The sequence below is a fragment of the Prinia subflava genome, chromosome 7 (assembly GCF_021018805.1).
Source record: "Prinia subflava isolate CZ2003 ecotype Zambia chromosome 7, Cam_Psub_1.2, whole genome shotgun sequence".
NCBI lineage: Eukaryota > Metazoa > Chordata > Aves > Passeriformes > Cisticolidae > Prinia > Prinia subflava.
This window is the reverse complement of record NC_086253.1, coordinates 33,403,415-33,430,775: the sequence shown is the minus strand read 5'-3', so window position 1 is coordinate 33,430,775 and position 27,361 is coordinate 33,403,415. Positions and strand designations below refer to the sequence as shown.

Below are 27,361 nucleotides of genomic sequence, written 5' to 3'. Positions count from 1 at the left end.
AAAAAAGATACCAAAATGTCTGCCACCATATTCTGAATGACCCCTACTGAGTTAAGTGTGTTGAGCTCTAATACCCCATCATCATATTTCCTTGACTAAAGGAGACCTGGGACTAGATTATGAACACAGCTCGATCAGTTTTAACAGACAAATATCAACAGCTTGGGGATGTCACATCTCATTGATCCTCTCTTCTGAATGTAGCCCATTTTTCACACAGCTGTTCCTGAGTTCCAGTCATTTCCCAGCCACCCAGGGCACCATGTGCAGCTTGCATTGGTGGCTTGTTGCATACTGAGCTACCTGCAGTAGGTGTTTTTCTCAACACAAGGCCCTCAACAGCATTTCATGTTGACAAGCTCCTCCCTCTACCTTTTTTGGAAGGTCTTTCAGATAACGGCAGCATGCGGTACACCCTGAAGGCATTGTTTCCTTTCTTTATGCTTTTGTCCTTCACTTCTTCTATGTCAGGCAGGGAGTTCATTGCGCAACGGAAGTTTGCCTTCCATGTCTTTGGATCAGGTTTATCTACTCCTGACTGGTATTTTCCTAAGCAAGAAAAGAAAGTTAGGCACATATGACATATGATTGAAGATCCAAGACAAATTAATAACAGCGTAGGTTAGCTTCAAGGTTTCAGCCTTTGGTTCCCATGACAAGCAATCGAACAATAGCTGAGGTTGCAAGAGAGTGCTGTGATCTCATTCTCATGCACATTTCTAGAACAGATGATGAACAGTTTGTGCTCAAGAAACACGCAGGGCATTGCAGATCTGATGTGACTCCATAACAACATAGAAAAGCTTGCACAGCATTTACCTTTATTATGTCTGGCTCAAATCCATAGGAAGGCATAAAAAGCCTAAGGGCCTATGTCTACAAAGTGCTGACTGTGCTCTACTCTTGACAGTTTTGAACCCAATGTTGTTAACATTTAAATCAGTTAAGTTTTACTGTGTTCTTCAATGCAAATGAGTTAGGGCACTTCAATTAAGCTGGAGAGTATTGTAGGCCTGGAAAAAACACAGCCTCCCATAAATCTAGAAACTTAAGTTAACTCTCTGTGTCAGTAAAAGCAAAAAAAGAAAGAAGGAACATGTAACTTTAAAAGGGAAAACAATGTGAGAATCTGTCCTGCAAAAAGAGAGTTCCAATACCTGTGTGAATTGCCCAGTTTCTAAATAAGGGAGCGTCTTTTTCAACATCCCACCCATGTCTTGCGGCATGCATCCAGGGAATCTGAAAAATCTTCTTCTCCTGGAAGGGAAAACAAACAGGAAATGCCAACACGGATAGACTTGAGGAATCTTCTGATTATTTTAAGTCACTAATTTATAAGCACAGTTTCAGCATCTCCAAGTGTTTTGCTCCCTCCTAACCTAGTGTTACTGTCACTGAAATCAACAGGAAAATATCCACTGGCGTCACTAAAAGCAGAACACAGTCCAAGTGTATGAAATACTCAGAAGGCACTTCACAGAAGATGAGCCTGGCAGTTTTCCAAGCTGACACATAGAAAAAAACCATGCAGTACTACACATTTCTAAGTTTTCATACAAAGGGTAGTTTTGTCAGCATAGACACTTTTATGATTAGGAAAAATATATCTGGAAATAAACAACTGTAGCAACAGAGAAAAATCAAGGGATTTAGAATTCAGCCAATAAATACTAGCATGGTGAAGAAAAGAGATCTTGCAAATTTGTATGCCAAGCAAACAGACATAAGAATATATCAACAGTAGACATATCTCCAGTGGGGATAAAAAAACCAGACACTCATGTGAAGAAGGGCATTGAAGACACCTGAACACATTGTAGTTCAGAAACTTTAGACTAAAGAGAAGTGCACTTAAAGAAATGCAAAGAGAAGCTTTTTAGAAATTTGTTTTTTTAACACACAGCTAAATCAAGGCATGCCTTACATTGTGTCAGTATAAACTGATACCCCAAGGGATCATGGAAGATCACTATTAAAGGCAACTATTAAAGATGATAGTTTTAGGATGTAGCTCCAGCTCTGGGGTCCTAATGGCTTTCAGAGCTCGGATAGCATGTTTCCTACACTCCTTCCACAAGCACATAGCACACAAGATACTGAGCCAGAAGGATGCTGGATCACATGTGCTTTTATGTCATACAGTATAGTAATGAATTCCTTTGTCCTGACCCAGAGGGCTGCTTCAGAACTCTTCATGCTGTTTTCTGCAAAGCCATACAAACTGAGCTTGTTCCACAACACTTGTTTTTTCTCCCCTGTTGGGAAGAATACTTATCTGGCTTCACACACAGACAACTTGCGCTATAAACTCTGCCACTGCAGGTTTAGATCCCATTATCAGTCTGTGAAGAGAAAAGTACTTCCAGGACAAAATGCACCCTCCTCCTGCAGCAGCCACCTGACCTATCTGCCAGAATAAAAGAATAAAAGAGCCTATTTCTCTCTACTTACTACATACAACCCTAGACAGGCAGCTCTCATTTAAATGACTGCATTGTAGATATCTGGTTGAGTGAGATGAATCCTTTACCTTTCCCCTTCCCCCAACAACCATTTTTCTTTCCTGACTATCTGGTTAATATTTCACTCATGCCAAGGCTAGGTTTATTTCCGTTCCTTCCCATGTGATCTTTTCTTCTTCTGAGCCTGCATTTTGTCCTTCAACTCTTGTCTTTAATCCTTTCTGTCACATTTGCTTGTTCAGAATTGCATTCTTCCCTTCTTGCTTGGCTTCATCTTTAATTTGGTGCAAGCAGTGATTTAACATGTTCCTCATTCCTCTCAAGTCCTCACACTCTGAATCTTCCTCTTAATGTAATTTCATCACTTCTGTCACATGAACTTTGTCTTTACTCTTCCCTCTACATATAAGTAAATCATCAACAGAGATACCTCTTTCCCCATCTCAAAGCAACTTAAAAGAAAGCCTCAAAGCCACTATTTGTGGTCCACAACACTAATGCACACTACTGCATTCATTAGACCCAGAATAAGCTTCCCTGCCTTCACTCTTTCATAGACTATAATAAGCATGGGAAAAAAATCACACTTCAATAGAAAACAGTTTCTATCAACAAGAACTTTAATAGACTAGATTAAAATAGACCATATGATAATTCAAAACCTAGCAGACTGAACAAGACTCCAGACATAGCATTCTGTCATCACCAACTGTACTCACTGCTTCAAAAGAAGCTGCAAGGACACTCAACAGCAGTCTAAGTGGTCATTACAGTGCTTTTGTTCATCACAGAAAGTTCTTCCCAATCCTAGACATCTTGAAGCATAGGAATTATACCAAATTATAACACAAATAACAAAATCACAGAAGCCATGTATATTATAATTTTATAATACATATTTAAGTTTACACTCCACAGTAACTACAGATTTTCTCATCAACTACAAAATATCTAATCTTCCCTGAAATCCTGCAAAGACAGCTGATTACATCAATACCATGTAGTTGAGTGTCATGCTCTAGTTTAGCTGGATATTTTCTATTTAAATACTACTTCTTTATTTCACACATTATCAAACATTACCTATATTCTTCTTCAGTCCATGCTGCCTAATATAATGACCTTAACAGCAAAAAGCTCATCAGTGCTTTCTCTCAGACTTGGAAAACCATGTGCTGACTGGTCCAGTATTCCACCACTGGACTTCTGTGTAGGAATCTCATGCTTCTGTTAAAAAACTAGCCTCATCTAAAGTCAAAAACACAACCCACAAAATTTTTGCACTGTAACAGGAATTGCTACCAAACTCCGGTGGGAAACCGAAAGGGAAAGCTGTGACATTCTTAGAAATAGGCATGAAAAGTAGGTCAGACCTCAGCTGGTTAGAGCAGCATGATGCTGCTAACACCAAGGTTGTGGTTTCAATCCCTGCACGGGCTATTCACTTAAGAGTTAGACTTGATGATCCTCATGAGTCCCTTCCAACTCAGAATGTTCTGTGATCACTTGGAACTCTGGCATTGCAAAATGCTTGGAGCAAGTGCTTGAGCACAGGACCACATACTAGCTACTAAGTCATAGGACAAATCTTAAACAGCAACATCCATCTCCAAGATAATACTGCAAGCACCCATCAAAGCAGTAGGTTGCCTCTCCGTTACAGCTATTCAGAATGTTTCCTTTTCCAGATCCATGAGGAACACTGACCTCTCATAATCCTTCTCCACACATCCCCTCTGCCCTATACTGAACTATGTTGTTTCATTAATACCTCCCAGTTTTGTCTCTCTGGGAAGGTGAAGAAATTCCCTTCCTCCTTCGTGCCACTCAGAAGGATAACATTTTCACCAGAGAGGTACACATGTACTTATGTTTTAAGCTCTATAAGGAGGGGTTTGTTCTGGAGGTATAACGAAGAACTGACAGTGGGGGAAAGAATTACGTGTCAGCTGTACCTGATTTGTCATTTCTAACTGATAGAGGTTGAATTCTTTCTTCAGTTCAGAAAAAGTCCCCAAGAACAGACAGCCAATGACAACCTAGAATGGTAATAATTTCTTTCATATTTAAACATTATTTCCTTAAAACCTCTGCACACACATGAGTTTCATTCTCTTGATAATCTGACACACCTTCTTATCTAAACTGTGAACTGTCCTTTACCAAACTGATTAAAATACTACAGCCTCTAAAGTTGATTCTGTGGGTATTGAACAAGCTGTGATCCACATGACACTTCATTAATTCTATGCATGGCTTTGTTTATGGTCAGGATTTACAGTAAAAATAGAAATATTTTTGGTTTAATTATCCATTGTTGGAATAAATGTGTAAACATTTTTAAACAGAAGTGCTCAGGAGTGCAGTTTTCTTGCAGAGCATAATAAAGGCAATCTAGGTTGATGCCAAATCAGAGGGTAAAAGTGAGGAATAAGAGTTTAATAAACCTCAAGACAGAGAAATTATTTCAGGGTCAGGCAGGAAAACTCTGGATAGCAAAGGACAGCAGAAATAGACTGTCAGTAGGAAATCTAACACCAAAACAGAGATATTCAAGGAGAAGGACCTGAACATGGGGCTCAAATTACAAAGACAACAGTAAAAACTGGTCTTCTCTTCAGCTGTGACTCCATTATGCAAGAACAAGGACCTACTAAAATTCACAGCTAACTAGGGAATGGATAAAGCAATATTTATTTACCCAGCCACAGCATGAGAAACAAAGCAGGAAGCTACTGAGAAACAAGATTCATAGATGAAATTTAAAGCGCTCCAAATAATTTCATATTCATGAGCATTTCTAGTTTTGAAAGCTGGAAAAAAAATAGTAATTTCAATTGTCATTCTTCAGCTTTAAAAATGAGCACCTAAGTACCACAACTGCTACTGCTATAGGGAGGATACCAGACTATTTGGTTTAGTGACTTAAGAAGACAGGTAGTTCCTACGTTTCTACACCTGATTTTGTGCATTTCCACTCATTCTGATAATAAAGGAGCCTCTAGCAAAAACAGCTTCATGCTTTTCAATGTGGTGAATTACTCACCTGCATAGTGCAGAAAGCATGCGACATTTCTATAATTCATTGCTATTCAAAGTCTCAAATACACTCCTAGATTTTACTCAACCAATCAAAATGAATTCAAATTGGGCACTGACATTTTTGAGCTCACAACTGTGCTCTCAAAGTGTCTTGAGCACTTAGTAAGAGCTCAGGACTAGGAATATTAGGTTTGAGTCTGGCAGGGGAAAAGTCACCTGATTTTCTCTCAGGTTGAGGAGTATTAGGGAAGTCACACAAATCTGAAACAGGAAATCATTGCTTTAACTCAGAGTCTAACACAGAACATAGTCTTCCTTCTCAGGAGAATATTTTGAACACATCCCTCTGATGCTACTTGTTGAACAATGTGTTCCCAGGTTTAAAAAAAAAACTCCAAGCAGAGTCTCCAGAAGCACTCCCTTCAACAACAAAGAGTTGGAAAATGCTTTTAGATGAGCCACAAATCCACCAGGCCAAAGAGAGACGCTTCAGATCTGGCCGGTGAGGCCGGAAGAACAGGTTCAGCAGGAAGCATTCAGCTTTGCCCTTCCTCCCCACCTCACCCCTTTGAAAACCAGGAATGAGCTGATTTACCTATGCAGACTCAAGCCACTACTATCAAGTTCCCCTTCGGCACAAGCATGCACACCCCCCTTACCTTATTTAACCATTTCAGCCCCGGTATTCTGTTCGAGTTGATTTGTTCTTCCAGCCAGGGCCGCATCCGCATCCTTTCGACAGGCATTGTCACCCACCTGGGAAGGAGCTGCAGGGAACAAGGGACAAGGTGACTTGTTTGCCAGGCAGAACTCTCAGGTGGCTCCTCCACCTCTGCACAGTACACTTATCAAAGCTTTGCAGGCACTGAAAGATTGTAAATATAATCATTATTTTAGATCTGTGTGTGAGCCTCCCCTAGGAGCAAATGAGATGATAATGTCTTCTTTATGGCAGAAAATGCTATTTTGGTACACTTGTACTAGGAAAACCTTCACCTGAAGATGATAAAGGATATCAGCAAAAGCTTGTCTGCTGATATAGGTTGGATAGCAAAAGTTACAAAGCAAAACACACTCTTGGAGATACCTCTTTTTGGTCCACATACTTGCATTTGCAGAAGACCTTTTTTTGCCAAGAAAAAAATGTGTAATGAAAAAAAAATCACATGCAGGAGGCATCATTGTACTAGCTAAAATGATGCTTCTGCTAACCAAAGGGCTTTCAAATGGCTGTTTCAGTCCTATGAACTTGATTAGAATTAATAAAAGTGCATTTTACATCACAGCAGTTTGGCAGATCACTTTGGTTCTGGCTAAGTAGTTTGACCCCCTCCCTCCAGCTTTCTCTGACCAATCCAGTCACTGAATTTTTTAGCTGATATTTTACATTTCAGTGCTGTTCAGCTATCAAGTGAGTGCTTCACACACTCCTCATCTGCACTACACCACATTGTACTATCCAGTTAAGACTCAAACTGACTTCTTTTTCTGTCTCTCTCACTCACATGCACACATGACCTTGATGCCACTTCCTTGTTTAGAGCTGTAAATTATTGACATAAGAGTCCAAAGTCTTGAACCTGAGGCAGAAAATTTTAAAATCATTAACCAGCTGGCACTAGATGAAGATTAAAGCACTACATTAAATGCCTATTAAGCACCCTGCAACCCATCATTTCCACATTCAAGTACTTGCATTTAGGCTGCTGCTTCTCCTTGCCCGCTCTGCACCGGGCTCAGCTCCTTCCTCTCTCTTTTGCTCTTCACATCTGTGTTCTCTGCATCATTCTTAGCTTCTCTGTTCCACTATTCTTGTCACCTTTGATCGTAAAAATAAAAAAGAGAAAGAAAAATTTGAAAGCACACAGCAATGGCACAAATGTAAATAGGTTTGTTCTTGCTTCCTATGGGAATAAAGGCATGGGACAGACTAACAATCAGGCAGTACCAAGCCCACACCCAGCACAAGAGGAAGAAAAACGTTCAAAGTTTCCTCTCATTGCTCTGAGGACATGTATTTCCTTGAAACTAGTAAGCAATTAAAACCTGAATGCAACAATAAGGTTCTTTGATGTGTTCAGAGAATTTACCAGCAGTCATGCTCACACTAATCTGTTAGCAAACATATTGGTATTTTGTTTAATACTGTGTGGAGCTGGTCATTCGTGCTTCAGCTGCAGCCTCTTGCAGTAACTACGAATTTCTAAAATAGCTCAGAAAACGGCTGCAACTGCTCAGCTCCCTCCCTTTCAGGTTCACTTCAGATATGAAAAAACAGCCAACGCCAAGAATCCAACAGCACCAAGCTCTTGTGCATATCCCCTCTCTGTGTAAAAGGGAAGCTGTTTTCTGGGCAAGGATGATGTGGGTTCAGCTCTTTTAGCCGCAGGTTGGAGGCAAACAGCCGGCCATGCTGCTGCACCGCCTCCCCTTGGCACCAACAACCCCCATCCAGGTTGCAGGATGTGTACAGGAGACCTTGACCATCTTCCCCTACTGCAGTTTGAGTCAAAGCTGAAAAATGCAAATGGCAATCTACTAAAAACATGAGCAAATTTTTATTTGTCTGACAAAGAAGCAACAATTATCTGCAACAGATGCATTTCTTTGTAAGGTATCTTTAAGTATTCATGCACTTTGAGAAAATTCCTGGAAACACTGTGCATTAGACTCAACATTCAATATGAGTGTTCCCATTTAGCAGTCAGACTCGTCTTCTGGGTAATGAGCCCCTATGACAAATTTCAAGCCCATCTGAATGAACAACTTAGACAAAAGGCAGAAAAGTCATCTTGACAGCAGCAGCAATGAATCCCACTTGGGACGGGCAACGTGGAAGAAACAGAAGCTGCCTTTGTACAAAAGCAATACATTTCAGGAAATGAGAAAGCTGCCAACAATCGCTACTACAAGGAAGCCAGTCTTGCCCAAAGTAGCAGAGTTGAGCCAACCTGCCTTTGCCCTCTCACGTCCCTGGGGGCTTCCCCAGCTGCTCCCCTGCAGATGCTGCAGAGAGGTGCTCATCTCCTTTTTGGCACCCTGGGATTCCTCTGGGATTAGCAACTGCAGCTGTCAGCACACACCTTCTCATCCATCACTCACACCAAGACAAATTAATCCAAGGTAATCAGGAGAGAAGTTTGGCTTGTGAGAAGAGAGGAGTGGCTCCCAAGACCTGCTCATCTGAAAGTAAATTCAAACCCAGGTAAAATCAATCCTACAATGATTTTCATCTGGAGGGAACAGAGGGAATCTTCTGGAGTTATGGCCTTCACAGAGGAGCGAGCACAGCTGTGGTTCTGCTTATCATCACACAACACCACCCCATGCTCCTTTAAGAGCACATGCTGCTGAAAATAAAGCTGGATGTCTTCAGAAGACATTCCCAGACCTGTCTGCCTCAGGACAGCACTGACCACAATGGTGCTAAAATGTAGCAGGGTTTTTGTCAGTTGCATGTCAACAACGTCCTTTTGATGATAATACCAACTCTACTGAGTAATGGCCTGTGGGAAATGAAGGTGCCATATCTCTGTCCAGAGCTGCCAAATGCATTATTTATTTGTACAGAAAGGAACATCAGCTTCTGCAGTGCCTTCAAAGTAGCTTCTGTCTGTCCATAAATGGCATTACTGGGTGCACTTGAAGCCTCCTTCCACTGGCCCCAGGTGGGAGAACCTGGAGTCCGTCCATCAGTGAGTACAGATTGAATTGCCTGACATTGAAAATCATTTCAGTTTGTAAAGGTGTTTGAAATGCTCCAAAATAGGCAGCAAAAGCATGTAAAGTTTCAGGGGCTATTGCCTAACACCACACCAGCTTCACCATCCATCAGAATATATCAATTATAAAACAAACCTACAAAGTCAGAAACTAAAGGTGAGTCCTAAAAACAGCAGGTATGCCAAGTTTCTTGCCAGTCTCTCTCCAGTGTTTACCCAGTTGAAAGAAAAAAAGCAGAAAGAGTCAATCCTTCCAAGCAGAACGAAACGTCAACATTTATAATCTGCAGCTGGCTGTAAAACTAAAAGCACTTACCCACCTATCTCCCACTCCTGGTCAGTCTCAATGTTGCACTTCTCCTGCACATTCACACCTAGAAGAAGCTACACACAGCCATTGGTATTTTTTGCATGGCTAACAGCATTTCCAGAGCTGCCAAGGTATCCAGTTCCCACTGGCTTCACCACTACCATGATTCCCCGAGCTGTAGGTACCCATCTGCTGGCCTAAGCAAACCTCTCCAGAAGCCTGGTTACTTTTGCCTCCTGAACCTTCCACACTCTGGTTAACCAGGAGAAAAATGGCTTAATGCCTGCCTTGGGTCACTTGACACCATCTTCCCCCAAACTGCAGAGCCCATGGATGGAGGCAGGGAGAGAAGCGGAGCCGGCTGGGAGGAAGGAAGGAGCAGAGGGAAGGAGCAGCACCAGCTCCACCAGTGGCAAAGCAGCACCTTGTTCTCCATCACCCTTCAGTCCCATCCCAGTTTTCTGCATGCTAGCGCTACTCTTTGCATAGGCAACTTTCTGAAGAAGTCCAGGAACTCGGCAGGCTTACAAGCAACACCTCTTTCTTCATCTGCTTGAACCTGGACCATGGGTGCCATCCCGCTCAAAGACACACGTGACAGCACAACCAAGAGAGGAAGGCACTCTGGCATGAGGGGTGGGAAGGAGGAGCTGCGAAGGATGGAGAAGAACCCCTTAATCCAAAACTATTCCTGTGCTTTTAGACAACAGCTTTAAATCTGGATAGCACTGACCCCCAGCATCTCTTTGGTGAGAACACACGAAAAAGATTAATACTCCCAGAGACCCAATGTTGAAGTCTTTCTGGCATTATGTTGAAAATAATTCCTGTTTGTTTTTTCTTCTGGTTTATCAATGTCTCATGGTGGACGAACGGAAGACTTATCACCAAGAAACACAGTCAGCTACAGATGGGACCACAGAAAGCATTTTTCTGCCCTGTCTTTAAAGAGGAGCTCCTTTAGAAATTGTAAATAGGTCTAACCTGCTAGGATATAACTCTATGATTCTTAGAGACAGCCAGTCTTCAAAAACATCACTATTTTTAACCATGCCTGCTACAAATGCATTAAGACTGGCAGCTCCAGGAATATAATTTCCCTTTTCTTGGTCTATTTTTACCTTCTGTCTTAATATTAGAGGGGGCCACAGTCAGGGGCATTTGCTGTTTTGGGAGTGGAAGCTTAAATATATTGATGGACATGAAGACATTAATAAAATTATTCCCAAACCAGCAGCAAGTGGGCAAGACATCAGCCCAAATTCACTGGCATTTGCATGGAGGGGGAGGCCACTGAGAGCCTGTGAAGAGCCATTCCCACACAAGAAGTCTGGCCCATGGATGGGCTGCCACCACAGTTTATGGAGAGATTATTTTGATCTTCCTTGAAGCTTTAATTACTGCACCATTCATGCTAGGCCTGTGATCAGTTCAGCCTATTTTTTGCAATGAGAAACTTCAAGAACACGGTGAAGGCTACTCCCCAACAAGCTATAAACTAGTTGCAATCTGCATATACACATATTTTTACTCCATAATGATTGATAAGGAGTTTGCAGTCCCTCCCTACTCTCCACAAGAACATTCTAGTAAGTCTAACTTGTTTTTTCCTTCACAGAGATAACACTCCTGACATACAGAAAGTGTAACCTTTGAGAATGAAGAGCTCTTCACTAGAATTACAGCAGCTGTAGACAGAAAGTGAAAGCAATGGCATGGCAGGCATTACATCTGAGCAGTACATGGTGTTCTCTTTCCTTCAGTTTCACTCTGGCAGCATCTGGATAACTGAAAAGGCACAAAAGTTATCCCAAAAACACCAGCTACTCTGTGCCTGTGGGCACTTTCTTAAAATTATATTCCTATGCAACCAAAGAAAACCCCCAAAAACCAAAACACTGGAAAAGCAGTTATTTCACTATCACAAAGTACCTAGTTAAAAGACTTGTCAGTATATGGAAATACTATTATTGGTTATGAAAAGTTAAGGTGGGATAAGGCACATTTGTGAAGTAGGTCATAGCCTTTGCTCAAAGCTGTGGAAAAACATCTGTTCCTCAGAGAACATGTGCAGAATATTGCATGGTATTGATTTATACAATCTGGTCTACAATGGTCTCTGCAAATACAGAACTGGCAATACTATATTTTGCAAAATTATCTCTACTTGTGCTTTGCTGATAAACTTTTAAACTATTCCCTTTGTTTTCTAAGGCTGATGCAGTTAAGAAAAGTATCAGTCATCTCATGTGACCAAAGAGATATGTTGAAATGAGACCATATGCTAATTTTAGGATTCAGAGAACTGGGTTCTGTATTTGTATCTGTGCCAAGACTGTTCTAGCATACAAGGAAACATGATCTTTTTTTAAAGAACAGTACTTGGAGCAAAATTCTGCTCTTTGGTCACAGACTGAACTCTGCCTTCATATAGGATTTTGCAATATGACTGTCTTTTGCAGCTATTCTGCTGTGAATAGCACTTTCAAAGATTTCACCATCTGTACTCTGGGCAAAGCCCTGCTTAGAAGTTAAACTCATCAGAGGGATAGAGTCTTCTCCCAGGTAAGAAGACCTGGGACTTAGACTCAACTGCCCATAAATACTTCAGAAATGTGAGGTTGATACTGAAAGGACAACAGAAATGCATTTTACTCAGCTGCTTTGACTGTGGACAACTGAACTCCCCCTGCCCAAAGTGTGTGGGGAGACAAGACCTCTGCCTGGTACATTTCCTGTCTGCCAGGAGGTGGAGAAAAATCTTACCACAGGTGCTCCAGAACATGCCTTCTTTCTGATAATCCCGAATTATGCAACTATCAATGTCTTTCCTTTTTTTTTTTTTTTTTTTTTTTTTGGAACAAACAGCAAAACACTTCATTAAAGAGTAGTAAATAAGGCAAAGTGGGCATTGCCACTCTTAGAGGTACAAGGGTTACAGGCTCAAAGTGAAATGCTCACTTAGAAAACAGATATGAAGCAAGAAAACCCATAAACCCCAATAATAGTCTTTCTGCACTCACAGCTAGCTAGAAAGCAAAACATACTCTTTTAAGTGCATGTAATGGTCCCTCCTATTTCCTTACCATTATTCTGTCAGTGATGCCCTGCTGAACAGAGAGGGATGGGGGAAACATTGTGAGCAGATTTGCTTCTCACTAAGCACCTCTTGCTGTGAGCTCAGTTGAAGTGTTCCCATGGCCAGGCTGCTTCACTGACTGAGCTCCTGTGTAGGCTGTAACACTTGATCCACATTGTAGCAAAAGCAGTATTTTTCATGCTCTTTCCTAAGGTTTTGGTGGCAGCAGAAAAGACTATCCTGTCTGTCCACCATGGAGAAAGAGTTCACTGCAGCCAGGAAAAGTGGTATCTTATTTACTCTGGTGCCTGCAGGAAGGAGGCGACCTCATCAAGACAGGTCAGAAAGCCAAGAACTGGAGAGCAAGACAGGGTGGGAGAGCACAGGTCTGGCAGACTGGTGTAAGGAATGGACTGGCCTTTAAGAAGAACCTGTACAAGCAATCACCAGGCAATACTTCACCTGCTTACTCATGTTCCCAAACAAAATGTGGCAGGGCTACAACAGGAGTATGGCTGCTAAGAAGAAAGCTTTGTGGGGTGGTGAAAAACCTGGAAAATCAGGCTGCTGCGTGACAGATTCATGCTAGCAACAGCTACCCAACTTTCCAAGGCTCTGCAATGCAGTGCCCAGGTTGTGCCCATCTCATTGGAAGGCAGATGGAGGAGGAGGGAAGCACTCAGCACGCACTCCTCTCCTGCTGCTGTACCCAAGAATGATACACTAAGTAGAATGAAGAAAAGCCCTTTTATCCTCATGGGCCAGAGGGTAAAAAACAACCAACTCATCTTTCGCTGAAAACAAAACAAAAACCAAAGAAAACAAAGGCAAAAGTAACTCAAACGTGTATTGAAATCAGCATTACAGACTGCATGTTAAACACGCCCAGCAAAATGTACTGTGAGAACTCATACTGTATATGGAGTGTGTTTCATCAGTCCCATAGCATTTCTGTTCCACCCAAAGGGTGTTAACATGCCCTGGCTGGGATTCAGACGTTACACATCAAAACACTCTTTCCTTTGGTTTCCATGCAGAGCTTATTCTCCCTCAGCAGCAAAGACATGAGTTGCTATTTTGCAGTGATCTCAAGCCTCAATAAAGTTAGCCCTTGGATTTGCAGACTAGAATTTAACTGAAGAAAATCCATCTTATTTCAATACAATAAACCCCAAAGGTTGCTCTCTTTTTTTTTGCTTCTGGACTTAGCCATAATGAAGCAAGGCTTCAGCCTCTCAATACCCACAGTGAAATTTCTCTTGTGCTGGCTCCTGTGTTGAACACTGTCACGACACTTGAAGAACACAATATCTGTGACTGAGCACATCCATTTCTCTGGCACTGCAGCAACCTACATCAGCTGGGAGTTTGGGCCAGGCTTGTAACAGACTGCTAAAGATCATCTCCACAGTATCCTTGCCACAATGTTCATCTGCACACACATATCAATGCATGCTAGTCTAGACAGTACAAAATGACTGCTTTAGTTTCAGCTTTAAAAGAATACTTTGTTTCCTAGGGGTTTCTTTAATTTTTTTTTCCAGGTTTCGCAGGAAGTGAAGATGGGAGATGCCAGATTCTGGTGGCATCAGGATGACAACACATCTGTAGGAGAGACAGTATCCCTTGCCACCTCCTCCAGAAGTCTCAAAAGCAACCATATATTGATTATTTATAATCAGTCCAATATCCAATTTGTTTTCTTCTTAAGCTGTGTGTTAATCAGATGACTGACCATGATTCGTCCTCAGTATCTGGGATTTCTAAATATTTTTCTCTCAAATGCTGCCTAAAAGAGAGGTGGCGACTTTCCTGTACTTCACTCAGACAGGTTTGGGAGGGGCTTGTTGTCATGGTTGCCAGAGAATAATTAATTACTTGCATTGGGGGGCAGTTATCTTCAAAATAATCAATTTATTCTGGAATTAAGTGCCCACACGCAAATCCACTCCTGAATACCCATAATTGTTGCTGCTGCTGCTTAGTTGTGTCAGTTGGAATTTACGGAAGCCAAACTCTGTGTGTTCTTTAAAGGTGCCAGGAAAACTCAGCATTTGACACCTGATTCATAAAGAAGTTTCCAGCCTGATGAAAACTAGAAGGCTATTAAAGCTCAAACAATTATAAACAATCACTTCACTGATGCAATCAACGGCATGGTTCTGTTAGACCACTGCATTCTCATGAGCTCCATGACTAGGTTTACAGGAGACATCCCTAAAACTCTTAACAAGCACTTTTACTACATGGATCTCTCTGAAAGCAGTGAGAAATTATGCATGCACATACCTGCAAGATCGGAATCTTAAACTGTGACAGTACCTTTTAAAGCCTGGGCAGTCTTTATCTCAGTATCCTACCTAACATTCCTTTGCCTAAGGGAAACTACAGGGTGAGTGCTTTATAGGGTGCTACACATTATAAAAGAGCCACTGTAAAAGAGAAGTGCTTAATCTCATTGTTCCCACACTGATGGTTTGTGAAGCTCAGACAGGATTGCAAGAAGACAATGACATTTTAGAGGCATTCGGGGATGCAGAAAAAAAATTATTCCAGATAGCAAACACTGAGAAATGTGTTCAAGGAAGAATTTTCACATTCACTGGCCATGACCTGCACCTGATGTAATCCACCTAGCTTGGATTTGGCTTGTTTCTCACAGCTACCTTTGTTTGTATAACATACTGTTCTGCAACACACAGCAAGAACTATTTGTACACTACACTAAAGTGTGATTTAATATTTGCTTAAAGCTTTCATTTTATTGTCGGGGCAAGGGCAGTTTCTATCGCTGAAGTTAATAGCTAACTCACAACTACACCTTTGCTACCCAAACTTCTAATTGGTACCACAACACCCAGATCCAGCAGCAAAAGACATAAACTACCTCTGCCTAGCCTCACTGTGAGAAGCAAACCCAGCCCTCTCAGCACAGTAACTTTTCCTTTACTTCTAAGAAAAGGTAATCAAGAAAAGTATACACTATTTTGGATTTGTAAAAAGCACTCTCATGTTTACTTCGACACTTCCTTTACAGACAGATCATGGCAGGCACAGACTTGGGGGCTGGGATCCTCTGAAACACCCACTGTGAGCTGGAAACATGTCTGTCACATGAACTTATTTACAGTTACAAAAATAGCACCATGAAAGACAGATGTGTTGAGCACAAAAAATAAATTGAGTTAGTTATTACAGAGATATTGCTTGACACTGGAGAATTTAAGAGAGAAATATCTTTCTCTTGTACACACATTTAAAAGGTGTGCACTTAAAGTGTACTAAGAAATGAAATACTTGTACTTATGCCTGTTGGAATGATATGATCTAATGCTCCTTTTTCTAAAAATGCTACTCTTTCCTCTGCCACACGACACATAGGATATGAATAGTTAATATTACAAAATTACAAAATGTGCTCTTAATTTTAAGTTTTTGTGTTGACCACAGACCAACAGCAATCAGCCTCCCTTTGTGATCTGCAGCAGCTATTTCTATCTCAGAAATTTCCTAAAATATTACTGAGCTACAGTGAGACAACTCAACTCATCTTCATTTCTCATCTAAGCTGCATAAATATTATTAAACTAAAAAAGGCTAGACTTCTTTGGATTCTCTCATCAATCTCAAATCTCAGAATTGTTCTGGCATCCAAAATATTTCATTTTCATATGCTTGAATGCAAAGTGTTCAAATGTGTCAGAACTGGCCCTCTAGAACTGAAGTTTTTCATTTCACCCCACTACAGCCTTAGAAGAGCAGAGATTGTCCAAGCTTCTTGCCAACACCCAATCTTTTTTCAATACTGCCCAGGAGCATGCATCTCTAAATAGGAGAAGGACATTAATTTGAGATTACACAGCCATCCAATGTTTGTCCATATTTTGATTAATTCACCACCTCGTTCTCAAGGTCACAAAGTACATTCTAGCTGTTGACTGATCTCTGGAAATTGAGTGAAACCATTCACAGTCATTTCATGCCATCAGCAAAGCTGATACTGGATTACATCTTTTGTTTACTGTTGATCTGCTCCCGATCTAAGTGGATGACCGCAAAGGTGGAATTAAAAAAAAAAAAAAAAAAAAAAAAAGAGCCAACTATGTATTCTATACCCAATTCTATCAGCAATATGAATCTCAACATGACTAAAACTCAAGCGCTCTGGCCAGCTGAATTACTGACGCCCTTTCATCATCCTGGATATCATCACTTCCACTGTACTTTGTGTACATGTTTGCCACAGCATTTCAAAACAGCACTTCTGTGACTGAAGAAGAGGCCACTTCCCATATTGCAGGGCCTTTGCCCAGACCTCTGGATGTGAAAAGTGGTACCTGGATAAACCAAGAATGCAGTCCCTACCCTCTATTGTGTAGTTCGCTAAGGGGCTGCTGCCATGCAGCAGTCTAACTTAGACAACAGATTAAATAAATGGTAAAATTGAATTAATTTTTCAAGCTCTCATGTTTCTTTCCTCTGTGTTTACTCTTTCATTTTTGCCAACTGGGAAATGAAAACCAACGGAGTCGGTTTCACTTTTGTTTATATTTGGTTTCAATTTTATCCTCAAGTTTTGCTTTCATCTTTTTCATGTAACACTGTTGGGATTTCAAATGCTGCAGGCAAGCTTTCAGTAATTTAAAAACACTACTCTCCTATCCTGCTTGTTTTCCTATTGCAGAATTATTTTTATTTTAGATAAACTTTTTGAGATGCTGTCACAATTTTGGAAAGTGTTTTTGGGTGGGCTGTTTAGTTTTGATTTTACAGATTTATATGCCTCATCCAATTAAATTCAGTATATGCAATATCAATGGAAATATTACAGTACAGGCTTTGTCCTCTGTGCACTTACCAGGCCCTTCAGGTCGCATATATCCTTCCATACATATCAAAACGCAGAACTTAACCACAGGTCACACTTTTCAAGACCAGATGCATAAGCAACCCTTCCTTCTTTTGTGCTGTATTAATGTTAAGTATCTAAGTCTTCAAAAAGTACTTAAAATAATTTTACAGCTAAAGGGAAATGGTTGGACAGCATCAACTGTCATGTGCGGTTCAGAACAAAGGCCAAATTTAAACAGTTTTGACGCACCTTAACGCCATTCCTAACACCAGAAATATGCTGGGAGCTACAAACCGAACCTGTCAAGGTTAGCTGAAAAACTATCAAACAGCAATCTTCCCTACTCTTTAATAGACAGGAATATGAAAATTAGTACTTCCAAGCTACCTTGAAAGACAGCAACCTATATAGCAACAATTACATGTTAAAATAACTCAAGAGTTAAAATTTAAATTCTGGACCTGGGCTGAAACAATATGCCACATGCAGGCAGATTTGCTCCTAGATTTGTGTCCAACCTGCAACATGATAAAATGTTTGCTTTGTCCTAAAGACTGCTGTACTTGACTGAATGCAATCTGCTCCCAAGCAAACAATGAGGTCAGAAGATTTCTAGCACACAGAAAGCTGGGCTTGCAATATATCACAAATTAAGAAACCAAACATTACTGTACTGCTTACTACTTCTTCCTTTTTTCTCTAGGTCATTCAAAAAACCAGAAATTTTACATGAGCTTCCAAGACATTGAAAACATAGCCAGCACTAACTGTAAGAGCAAGTTTTAAAACCTTTTCATAGTCTGTCAATAAGAAGTATGTGCTGTACAATGTATTTTATGCTATATAAAATATATCCTAATATGTATTTTATATATGTAGATACATAGATACGTATATCTGCATATATATATTTACATACACATGGGCTAACATTAAACTGTTAATATGGAGTCTCTTCTACTAAATGTTAATTGTTGATTTCAGGGGTTTTTAGCCATTATTTTAATCTTAACACAAGAGTTTACACATAGTCAATACAAAGAATTTCCATACAGTTCCAATAAATGTCTGAAAAAACACCCCAAACAAAACCAAAAAACCCCAAGAGGAAATTATTTAATTACACCGAATAGTATTTTGCATAAAGCTATTCATACATGAAGAACATGCAAGTTAAGAAATCTGTTCCTCTCATTTACTGTATCCAGAATCTTTTCCGCTTACTTATTTGTTGTTTTGTTTTGCACTTGAGATCTCAAAGGACAAATCAGAAAATGTTTTGCACTAAGCACAGTTTGTAGCAGCACAAGCTATAATAAAACTTCTGTAAACACTGCCTCATGGTTTATGCCCTCAATATCACAATCATTTTAGGCCTTTGAAGAATCAGGTTTCAAAAGAGCAATCTTAACAAATGAGACACAGAGATAAGCAAGAGTAACACGTGATTTGTTTTATATATTCACCTAGAAACAGACCATGACTTTTGATATATGATGCACCAAATACAAGCTGAGGTTCTAATCCTGCAAATGGCAGAGGAATTTTGCACTCCAGTGCAATGTTAAATGCATACAGGATACACTTAACCTGACTTAACTGGTGTCAGGTTAACAAGGGCTGGGGTAGCAAGCCCAAATTAAACAGGATCATCATAGGCTTTTTTTTCCCTGAAAGTTCAATAAAATCTTATGCCACAAGTTTCACATAACAAAGGGCAATACGCAGACTTGCTTCTCTCTGTTATCTGCAAATAGATAGCTGTAGCTATGTTTCTGTATAGTCTCTAGCTTATGTTTCTCAGTGGAAATTTCTATTAGCAGTTTTCAGCAACGATTCTTGATCAGCATCTGCAGTAATTCTCTGTCAGCAGTTAGTGCCCAAAATTTGATACTGCACTGTCCTGACTGCTAAGTTGCACAGCAAGTTCCTCTCCAAAAGACTGCCTAATCACTCGTGAACCCGAGTAAACTCCTGACATATATTCAGTGGCTGTGAGCACCACAATTTATGTATTGTGTGTTTTTTTGAAGTTGCCTCCCAATTGTTTTATTTGGGTCTCCTTTATCTTACCTCTTCACTTTCTTCATGACACTAGTGATTTTAAATAATATCCCCACAGTCCCTTCAGTCAGCTCTTTTCCAAATTACTAACTCTTTCACAAAAGCTCCTTCCTACCCTTCATCATCTTTGACATCCTCTCTGTAGCTCAGCAACTTTCACTACTTCCTGAATCAGGAGAGAGGACCAACATAGATTTGTAGTGGCATGATGGTGCTTTCTATTTCTTTTTTAAACTCCTTTCTAATAATTCCTAACCTGTCCTATCCTTTATTAGCCACATCTTGGCACAGAGCTTATTTTTTCATTGGATTATACAAGTTTTATGATTTTTTCCTGAGTAGAAAGTCAGTTCATACTTCATTTTTGTGTACAGAAAATTAGGATTAAAATCCCTTCCATGTGCATGACACTGAAATTGGTCTGTACTGAACTTCATCTACAAACTTACATCCACATTTTCAAAATAAGATTCTTCTGCAGACATTGTGGTTCAGCCTTGGGGATTTTCATGCTCCAAATGAGTTAATACAAGCAATAAACTTGTCACATTCCCACCTAACCCTTGCTCCATCCCTTGAAGGCTTAGGCCTGGGCAGACTGGAGGTGAGGGATATAACCTCTTTTCACTGAGGAAACTGGCCATGACTGCACAGCCCAAAGCAAACTGATCCCACCTTGAAACTGGCCCTGCTTTAGTAAGGACTGCATCAACCAGACAACAGCTCTGCAATACTCTTGGAGAATGCTTTAGTTGAGTCAGTCACTCAACTAAACTTTAGACTATGCTAGAGGAGTCAGAGACACTCAGCTTCCTGGCAATAAAAGTCAGGACTAGTCTTTGTCACTGTTTCACATTTATACCCATGTTCACTAGTCCCATTCACTAATCCTTGGCAACCAAACAAACAAACAAAAATGCCCATCCTTGAGTTCTGAGTCTCCACAGAAACCCTGAAAAACTGACAGCTCATTTGTTACATCCTATTTCTGGAGCACTCAAGGAGTTACACACAAGATGCAACATATCAGTAACTTTCCAATTAATTTGTTTCAAAACTCGGCAATCACCTCCTGCCTTCTACTTCATCCTTCCCCACGGTTTGTTCTCACACCCTCTCGCACAGACACTTCACTTTGAAAAACTCTCCCATGTGTTCACTCCTTTAAAAAATAGCCTCTTGCAAAAGAATCTCCTTAAACTCTTTCTTGGTGAAGCAAGGCTCAGAGAATTTGTTTCACCCTGCCATGACTTTATCTTCCTTGGGCACTCCTTCTCCACATGGATAACTTATCAGCAAGCTTCCTGGGTTTGATGTGCTTCAAAGAGTATATTCTAACTGTTCTCATGCCTTTAGCAGCATGACTCTTTGGCCTACCTTATTGTCTTTGACATAGATTTTATGTTCTTTTCCACCTTTCCCATTTGCAGATGAAACCTTAACATTTGAAAGGGGTCTTTTTACTTGTACTGAGCTGCTTTGCTTTGCTTGTCAGCCTGCTCAGCTTTTTTGGTATTTTTGACAAATGACATACAACTGCTTTGAACCTTTATTATTAGTGTCTTTGAAGAATTACATGCCACTTACAACTATTTTACACTTTTGGCTGCCTCTCACCATTTGATTAATTTCTTTCCTCGCTATATGAAGATCTATTTCGGAAGAGTACACACTGCCACAATAACATTGAGTTTAAGGACATTAGAACTGGTGTTATGTCAGAACTGGCTGTGATTTTGAATGCAAAATTCTGAACTTGGTTCTTGCTGGCCAGTACTTTGTCCAGAGCTGTTAGCCCCAGTGTATCTGTACAAGCTACACGCAGAAAGTAGGGGTTTTTGGCACCTGGCAAAATTCATCTTGGCCCATGACATGATCTACATGGGGGCAACCTAGGCCTCTCATTAACAATCTTATTTCCTACTCTTGGAGCTTCTCTACACTCCCTTAATATATGACAATTATTGTTAACATCTAGGTTGGGCAGTCAGTCATATGGCCCAAATCTCTCTTCCTACACAGGCCTAGAACATCAAGCCATGGGACCCCATGTTACTTCCCCAAACAGTTATTTCCTCTTTAATAAGAGGTTTCCCACATCATGCACATGTAAGCTACTCACGCCTCTCTACGCATCCACAAAGTTTCTGACATTCCAAGTATTCTATCATGGAGATGTTTTAACACCATGGAGGTGAAGCACCACTTCAAGAGAGAGAGTGTTATGGCAAACTTTACAATCCTTATCCACCAGCTTTTTCTCACTGTTTTGTTTTTAAACATATATTAATATAGATATGGTATATATAAGTACATGTTTTCATTGAAGGCATACATAGCCTGGCTGCAAATTTATTTACATAAAGCCTATTCTTCTAATGTAGACTCCATTTATTCCAAAATATTTTTTTATTTTCTCTTGAATCTTAGCACCCTTTTTCTTCATCATTTTCTCAACTCTGTATTAAAACTGCCTCTAACTCCACTTGGTCCCACACATCAAGGACCTTTATTCAATGGAGAAAGGGGCCTTTAACTCCCTTTCCTAATAGCCTGCATGGTTACTTCTCATACCTCTTGGCTACCCATTTCCACACAGTGCGGCCTGTGATGAACAGCTCTTCTCTAGAGACTGACCTGACACCTCCTAAAATCTGCCACTTCTGTCACCAGCAAGTAACTGGGTAGCAGTGCCAATATATGTGCCAAACAATAATACTGACTGACTGCTCTACCTGCACCTGCCAACCTGCTGGGACCCGCAGCCTCAGAGAGATGAAACAAGGCTCAGCAGGCTGACACCCTGCCATGCCTGCACTCACTGAGGGGCTGCAGTGTGGCACACAACCACAATGAAGTGATACTGTGCCTGAGGAGCTGGAGCTCTCACACCTTTCACCATGTTTTACCAGCAAAAAGAAAAGGGCACAAGAAGTAATTCCCTGGCAGCACGTTACCAACAGGGGCCAAAGAAGGATACTGATGCATCTGAAGGGGCTGGTGGCAAGGAAAAACTGCGATTCAGACTGAGACCATCTGCCTCACAGATCAGTTCTGCTCCTTTTGTGTGACTGTCTCTGTGTTAGTGTGAATTTAAATGTTGCTGCCTCACTCAACTCTCTTTTTATGGTACTAACACAGGCATCCTGCAAAGGTTGTTAAGACTTGAATAGAATAACTGTAAACTTAAACACGCTGTAATTTATCTCCAGAAACAGAGCTCTCCATTTACAACTGCCCAGACCTTCAAGAGAATGATGCCTGCAAGACTCAGCACGGTAAGGTGGGCTATAAATTACAACTGAACACTTACCGGAAGGAAAGTTCTCCACTCCGGAATTCCTTTATCTGAGCTCTGTGTCTAAAGAAGTAAGGTTAAGACACAGACTCTGCTGTTTAGCAGCTCACATTAATCAAAACAGGAGTTAAAAACCTAAGTACCTCCGAGAATCTGGGCCGAGGGATCCAACTCTTCAGGTACTCGCAACTTTGATCCCAGCCATGGCAAGACGCTTGAAATCTGACCCCGCGTACCGCGCACAAAGAAAATCCTGGTTCCTAATTTCCCTCTGGGGTTAGATGTCCAGCGCTCGGCTCTCCGCTCGCCAGCGTGGGGCACAACAGCGCCCGCGAAGGCGGCCGCGCCACCAGCACGGCAGGCCGCTCCCGCAGGGAACCGAGCGGCCGCGCCACTTCCTCCTTCCGCCGCTCCCGCGGAACCCGCCCGCTGCGGCCCGCCCGCCCCCAGCCCCGCTGCATCTCCCCCTGCGCGCTGCCGCTGCCGTACCCTCACGAGGGTGGGACCCCGGGCTGCCCCCGGCCCCGGCTCCCGCCCCGGCGCGGCGGCCCCGCCCGCCGCTTGTGTAACGGAGCCTCCGCGAGGCGGGCCGGGCCCCGCCCCTGCCCGCCCCCGGCCCGCGGGGGCAGCGCCCCCCCGCCGCAGCGACCCCCGCCCGCGGCCCCTCCGCCCGCGCCGCCGCCGCTCCCCTTCCCTTCCCTTATCGGAGCCGCCGCAGCCGCCAGCCCCGCAACAAGTGCGGGGGCCCCCGGCCCGGCCCGGCCCGCGCCGCGGCCCTCGCGATCCAACGCCCCCGCCTTTGTCTGCCCTACTCCCTCCCCAGCCGGGAAGCGGCGGGTACCCCCTGTCCGCTCCATCTCCGCGGCCGCGTCCTCCCTTCCCCCCCGCCCCTTCTCAAACGTAGCGGCCGAATCGGGCTCGGGCTCGGCCCCGGTCGCTGCAACCCGACCTTTTGTTTTTAAAACAGATGCGCATCTGCCCCGGAGCCCCCGCTGCCCCGCACACGGAAACGGCGGCAATGCGGAAAAATAAAATAAAAATTAAACAAGAAGAAAAGAATAAATAGGAAAAAAAACAGAAAATAATTCAAAATTACCTTGGCTGCCCGTTTTCGCGGCCCTTATATAATTCCTCAAGGTTACCGCCGTTGCCAGGGGACACGAAATGGAAATGAAAACAGGCGCTGAATAATCGCGGGAGCAAAACTAAAAGTTCAGTGCCTCCGCCCGGGCGGAGAGAGGGCCAGATCGAAAGCAAAACAAGGAGAGGAAGCGGCGAGGCCGCCGGCGCTTGGAAATCCCCCCGCCTCTCCGCCGGGCCGGGCCGGCCGCGCAGGCGGCGGGGGCAGGGCTGCGGCGGCGGGCGCGGAAGCGCTGCGCCCGTCACCGCCGCGCCGGGGCACGGCACTGCACGGCACGGAACAGTGCAAATGCAAGGCATGGCACGGCACAGCACCGCACGGCACGGCACGGCACGGCGCTGGGACTCGGCACACCCCGGGGCTCGGCCACCGACGCTGCCCGGAACCGGCGATCAGCGGGAGCTTCCCCCGGACCCGCAGGGCTGCACCGAGAGCTGGAGCGAGGAGTACTGTTCCCGGGTAGCGAGGAGCGAGGGAGCACTGTTCTGGGACGCACAAACCAGGGCTCAAAGCAGGTTTTCCCGGGGACCAGAGAGCAATTCCTGCCGCTCAGCTCCGCCAACACCGGCTCAATCGCTCCTTGCGTCTCTAGCCCCTCTGCTGAGGTGGGAGTCTTGGTTTCAGCCTGGTACACGTGCATGCTGGGGCTGCCATTGCCTTTGGAAAAGGACAATGTCGTCGTTCCTCAACGAGGACAATTACAGATCAGATGCTTTGAACCCAGCGAGGCTCAAGCGGCTGGCTTACTTAAAGAGAGAACTCTTGCATTTCAACAGATTTTACAAACTGCCGTTAGTTATGGAGACAATGGAGAGACAAAAACTTTCTACAGGATGTTGATAATCCCCACTCAAACTACAGTAAATAAAAGTAACTGAGGGTGCAATGCGCTGTTCCTAGCCTTGGTCATAAGTAATAAAGGAAAAAGAGCACTTGGAGGCTGGAGGAGCTATGAAATGTAGTAATTGCAAAAGGCTGTACATGGAGACCGATGGTGTATGCATGTCTCTCACATGTACACATACCCACACATGTGCTGAATGCACACACATACACACAGTGTATTCAGGTAGCCGAGCCGTGCAGCTCCCCGTGCAGGTACAGCATGCACGGCCGGCAGAGGTGGCAGAAGTGCCGGAACCCCGGGGGCTGTGCAGGGAGTGGCACAGGAGATGGTTAAGGAGCTGTGTGCTCTCCAGCCGCACAGCAAATGGAGGGAGAGCTGTTCTTAAGGTGCTGTGTGCTCTGGGCATTCTTTGTGGCGGCATCCCTGGATGTGCAGAGGACATCAAGCTAGCAAAGATATAAGGAGCCCACCCTAACAAAACAATTTAGGTTGGCAGAGACTATGGATGTCAGCAATCTGCCACCTCCCAAAAAACCACTGCGGCCTAGAAGGTGGCTGTGGTCCACATGTGCACCAGTGAAGTAGGAAAGATCAAGAAAGAGGTTTGGGAAGCAAGATGTAGAGTGCCAGGTAGGACAGTAAAATCAAGCATCTCCTTCTAAACTTCTGTAGAAACATTCCCAGCAGTAAGGAGAGGTCCACACTCGTGAAGGGACACACATTCCCAGAGCAGCTGCACAAGAGAAGCAAGGAATGTCCTACTCACATGGCTGATACTCCTAGATACTTCCAGAAGAGACTGATATCCATGGAGCCACAGTGGAATGAGAATGAGGGATATGGGACACCTAGCTTCAAACTGGCATGTTGGCTGAATAGATGTGCAGGGAAAAGCAATAATCAGCAAGATGTAGTGACAGACCACAGCTTATGTAGGAGGGTCAGACCAGGCTGTGGCTATAGGGAAAGGGGCTATGAACTCCATGGCAAAAGAAGCAGCAAAATCAGCAAACTCCAATAACTAAAGCCAAATTTTCACAGACTTAAGGTCTAACTAGGACAACGGTAGGGTATTAGTGCCCTCTGACCAGGTTGGAGACAGTTACTGAGGCCAGGTTGGATTAGAGAGGAGTAAATGGATTGAAAGTGAGAAATTTCTAACCAACTTGCTCACACTCAGAAATAAGATTCAACAGTTGCAACTACTCATGGAAGAATTGGTCCAACACTCAAAAACTGTCCCAAAGCTGGTGGAAAATGGCAGGTTGAAATGCAAAGAACAGAATACAATGTGCCTCCTGATGATTGCTCTAGCCCATGTGAAATAGAAACAACAAAGATCCAGAGAAGAGCAACAAACAAAAAGAAAAATATGGAGCCACCCTGATGTTAGAGTGATTCAAGGATTTGACCAAGATTATACAGGATGGAGAAGTGATAAACAACAGAAAACAGTCAGACCAGAGAGAATAATGAGTAGAGAGGAGTAGGAGTGGATTATTTGCTTTCTTTTCTAATATAAGAACTAGAGAGCACTGAGTGAAACTAGCAGGTGGTCAATTTAAAGCAAACAGAAAGAGGTAGGTCTTCATGCAGCTGGTAATTAAATAGTAGGACATCCTCCTTTTAGGTGCCAGTAGTTCACAGGGAATCCCAAAAAAGCACCTGTACACATTCACAGAAGAAAAAAAAAAATCCTACAGGTCTATTAAATGTAAAAACACCAACTCTGCCTCAAGCAGCCCCTAAAGCCACAAGATTCTAGGAGCTAGAAGCTCTTTGGTACCCTTCAAAAAGTCCTGAATAGAAATGCCTGCAAATGGTTCAGGTCAGGAGTGCTACTCCAACACCTCCCTCCAAACAAAGAGTGGAGTGACTTGGGCTAGCTTTTGCAGTACTCAGTAGCTGTTATTTTTTCTAGTATGTCCTTTTAATTTGTTTGCAGGACAAGCCAGTTGTGAAAAATACTTTAGTTTATGTATCAGCAAATATTGTGTAGAAAAAATACTATCATTTTAATAATTTAATGTCTCATTCAGAGGACACTATTCACAAAGTGACATTCCTATGAATTATATTAGTTGGTTTTGGTCAAAGGAAACAGTTGGCTTCCATGAGAAACACTGGCCAAGCCATTGGGCAGAATTTGCAGCTTGCTTTTGCAATTTCCTCTCACCACCTTCACCTGATCTCAGTGGAACACATTCAAGGATCTTGATGCATTCTGTACATTGACAAAGGCCTTTCCCTACAAATCTTCTAGCACCACAAAATCAGAAGTTATACCAGACGTTAAATCTTCTGATCTGATTCCTTATTTTATTCCTGAAAGATAATGGGAATGGGCAGCTTTTGTTTTCTAAACTTAACTTTCATCAGTGACTCCTTCCCTCCAAAAAGAGACTTTAACTTCTTGTGACTTGCTGTTTCAGTAAGACGTAGCAGCTTCAAAATCAGAATTTAACCCAGAAGCATCACATATCCACAACTTTTCCTCCGCAGAACTGCCAAAGTTTGCAATTTATTCTTTTAACCACCTCCTTT

General features: G+C 42.6%; 1 protein-coding gene across 4 annotated transcripts in view; it reads right to left on the bottom strand.

The window, feature by feature from the left end:
• Window positions 1-24,144, bottom strand: part of IRF2 (interferon regulatory factor 2) — a 40,044-nt gene extending 15,900 nt beyond the window's left edge. Inside the window, exons 1-5 of one of the 4 annotated variants that reach the window (XM_063402141.1) lie at window positions 23,926-24,144; window positions 7,197-7,323; window positions 6,164-6,271; window positions 1,158-1,257; window positions 373-549 (exon numbers count right to left, since the gene is read on the bottom strand). In XM_063402141.1, coding sequence (XP_063258211.1) covers window positions 373-549; window positions 1,158-1,257; window positions 6,164-6,271; window positions 7,197-7,202 — 391 coding nt within the window. In that variant the 5' untranslated portion in view covers window positions 7,203-7,323; window positions 23,926-24,144. Of the gene's footprint in view, window positions 1-372; window positions 550-1,157; window positions 1,258-6,163; window positions 6,272-7,196; window positions 7,324-22,972; window positions 23,276-23,318; window positions 23,404-23,925 lie in introns of those variants that run through there. The other 3 variants (XM_063402144.1, XM_063402143.1, XM_063402142.1) reach the window with 3 other exon arrangements.
• Window positions 24,145-27,361: the final 3,217 nt, after the last annotated feature.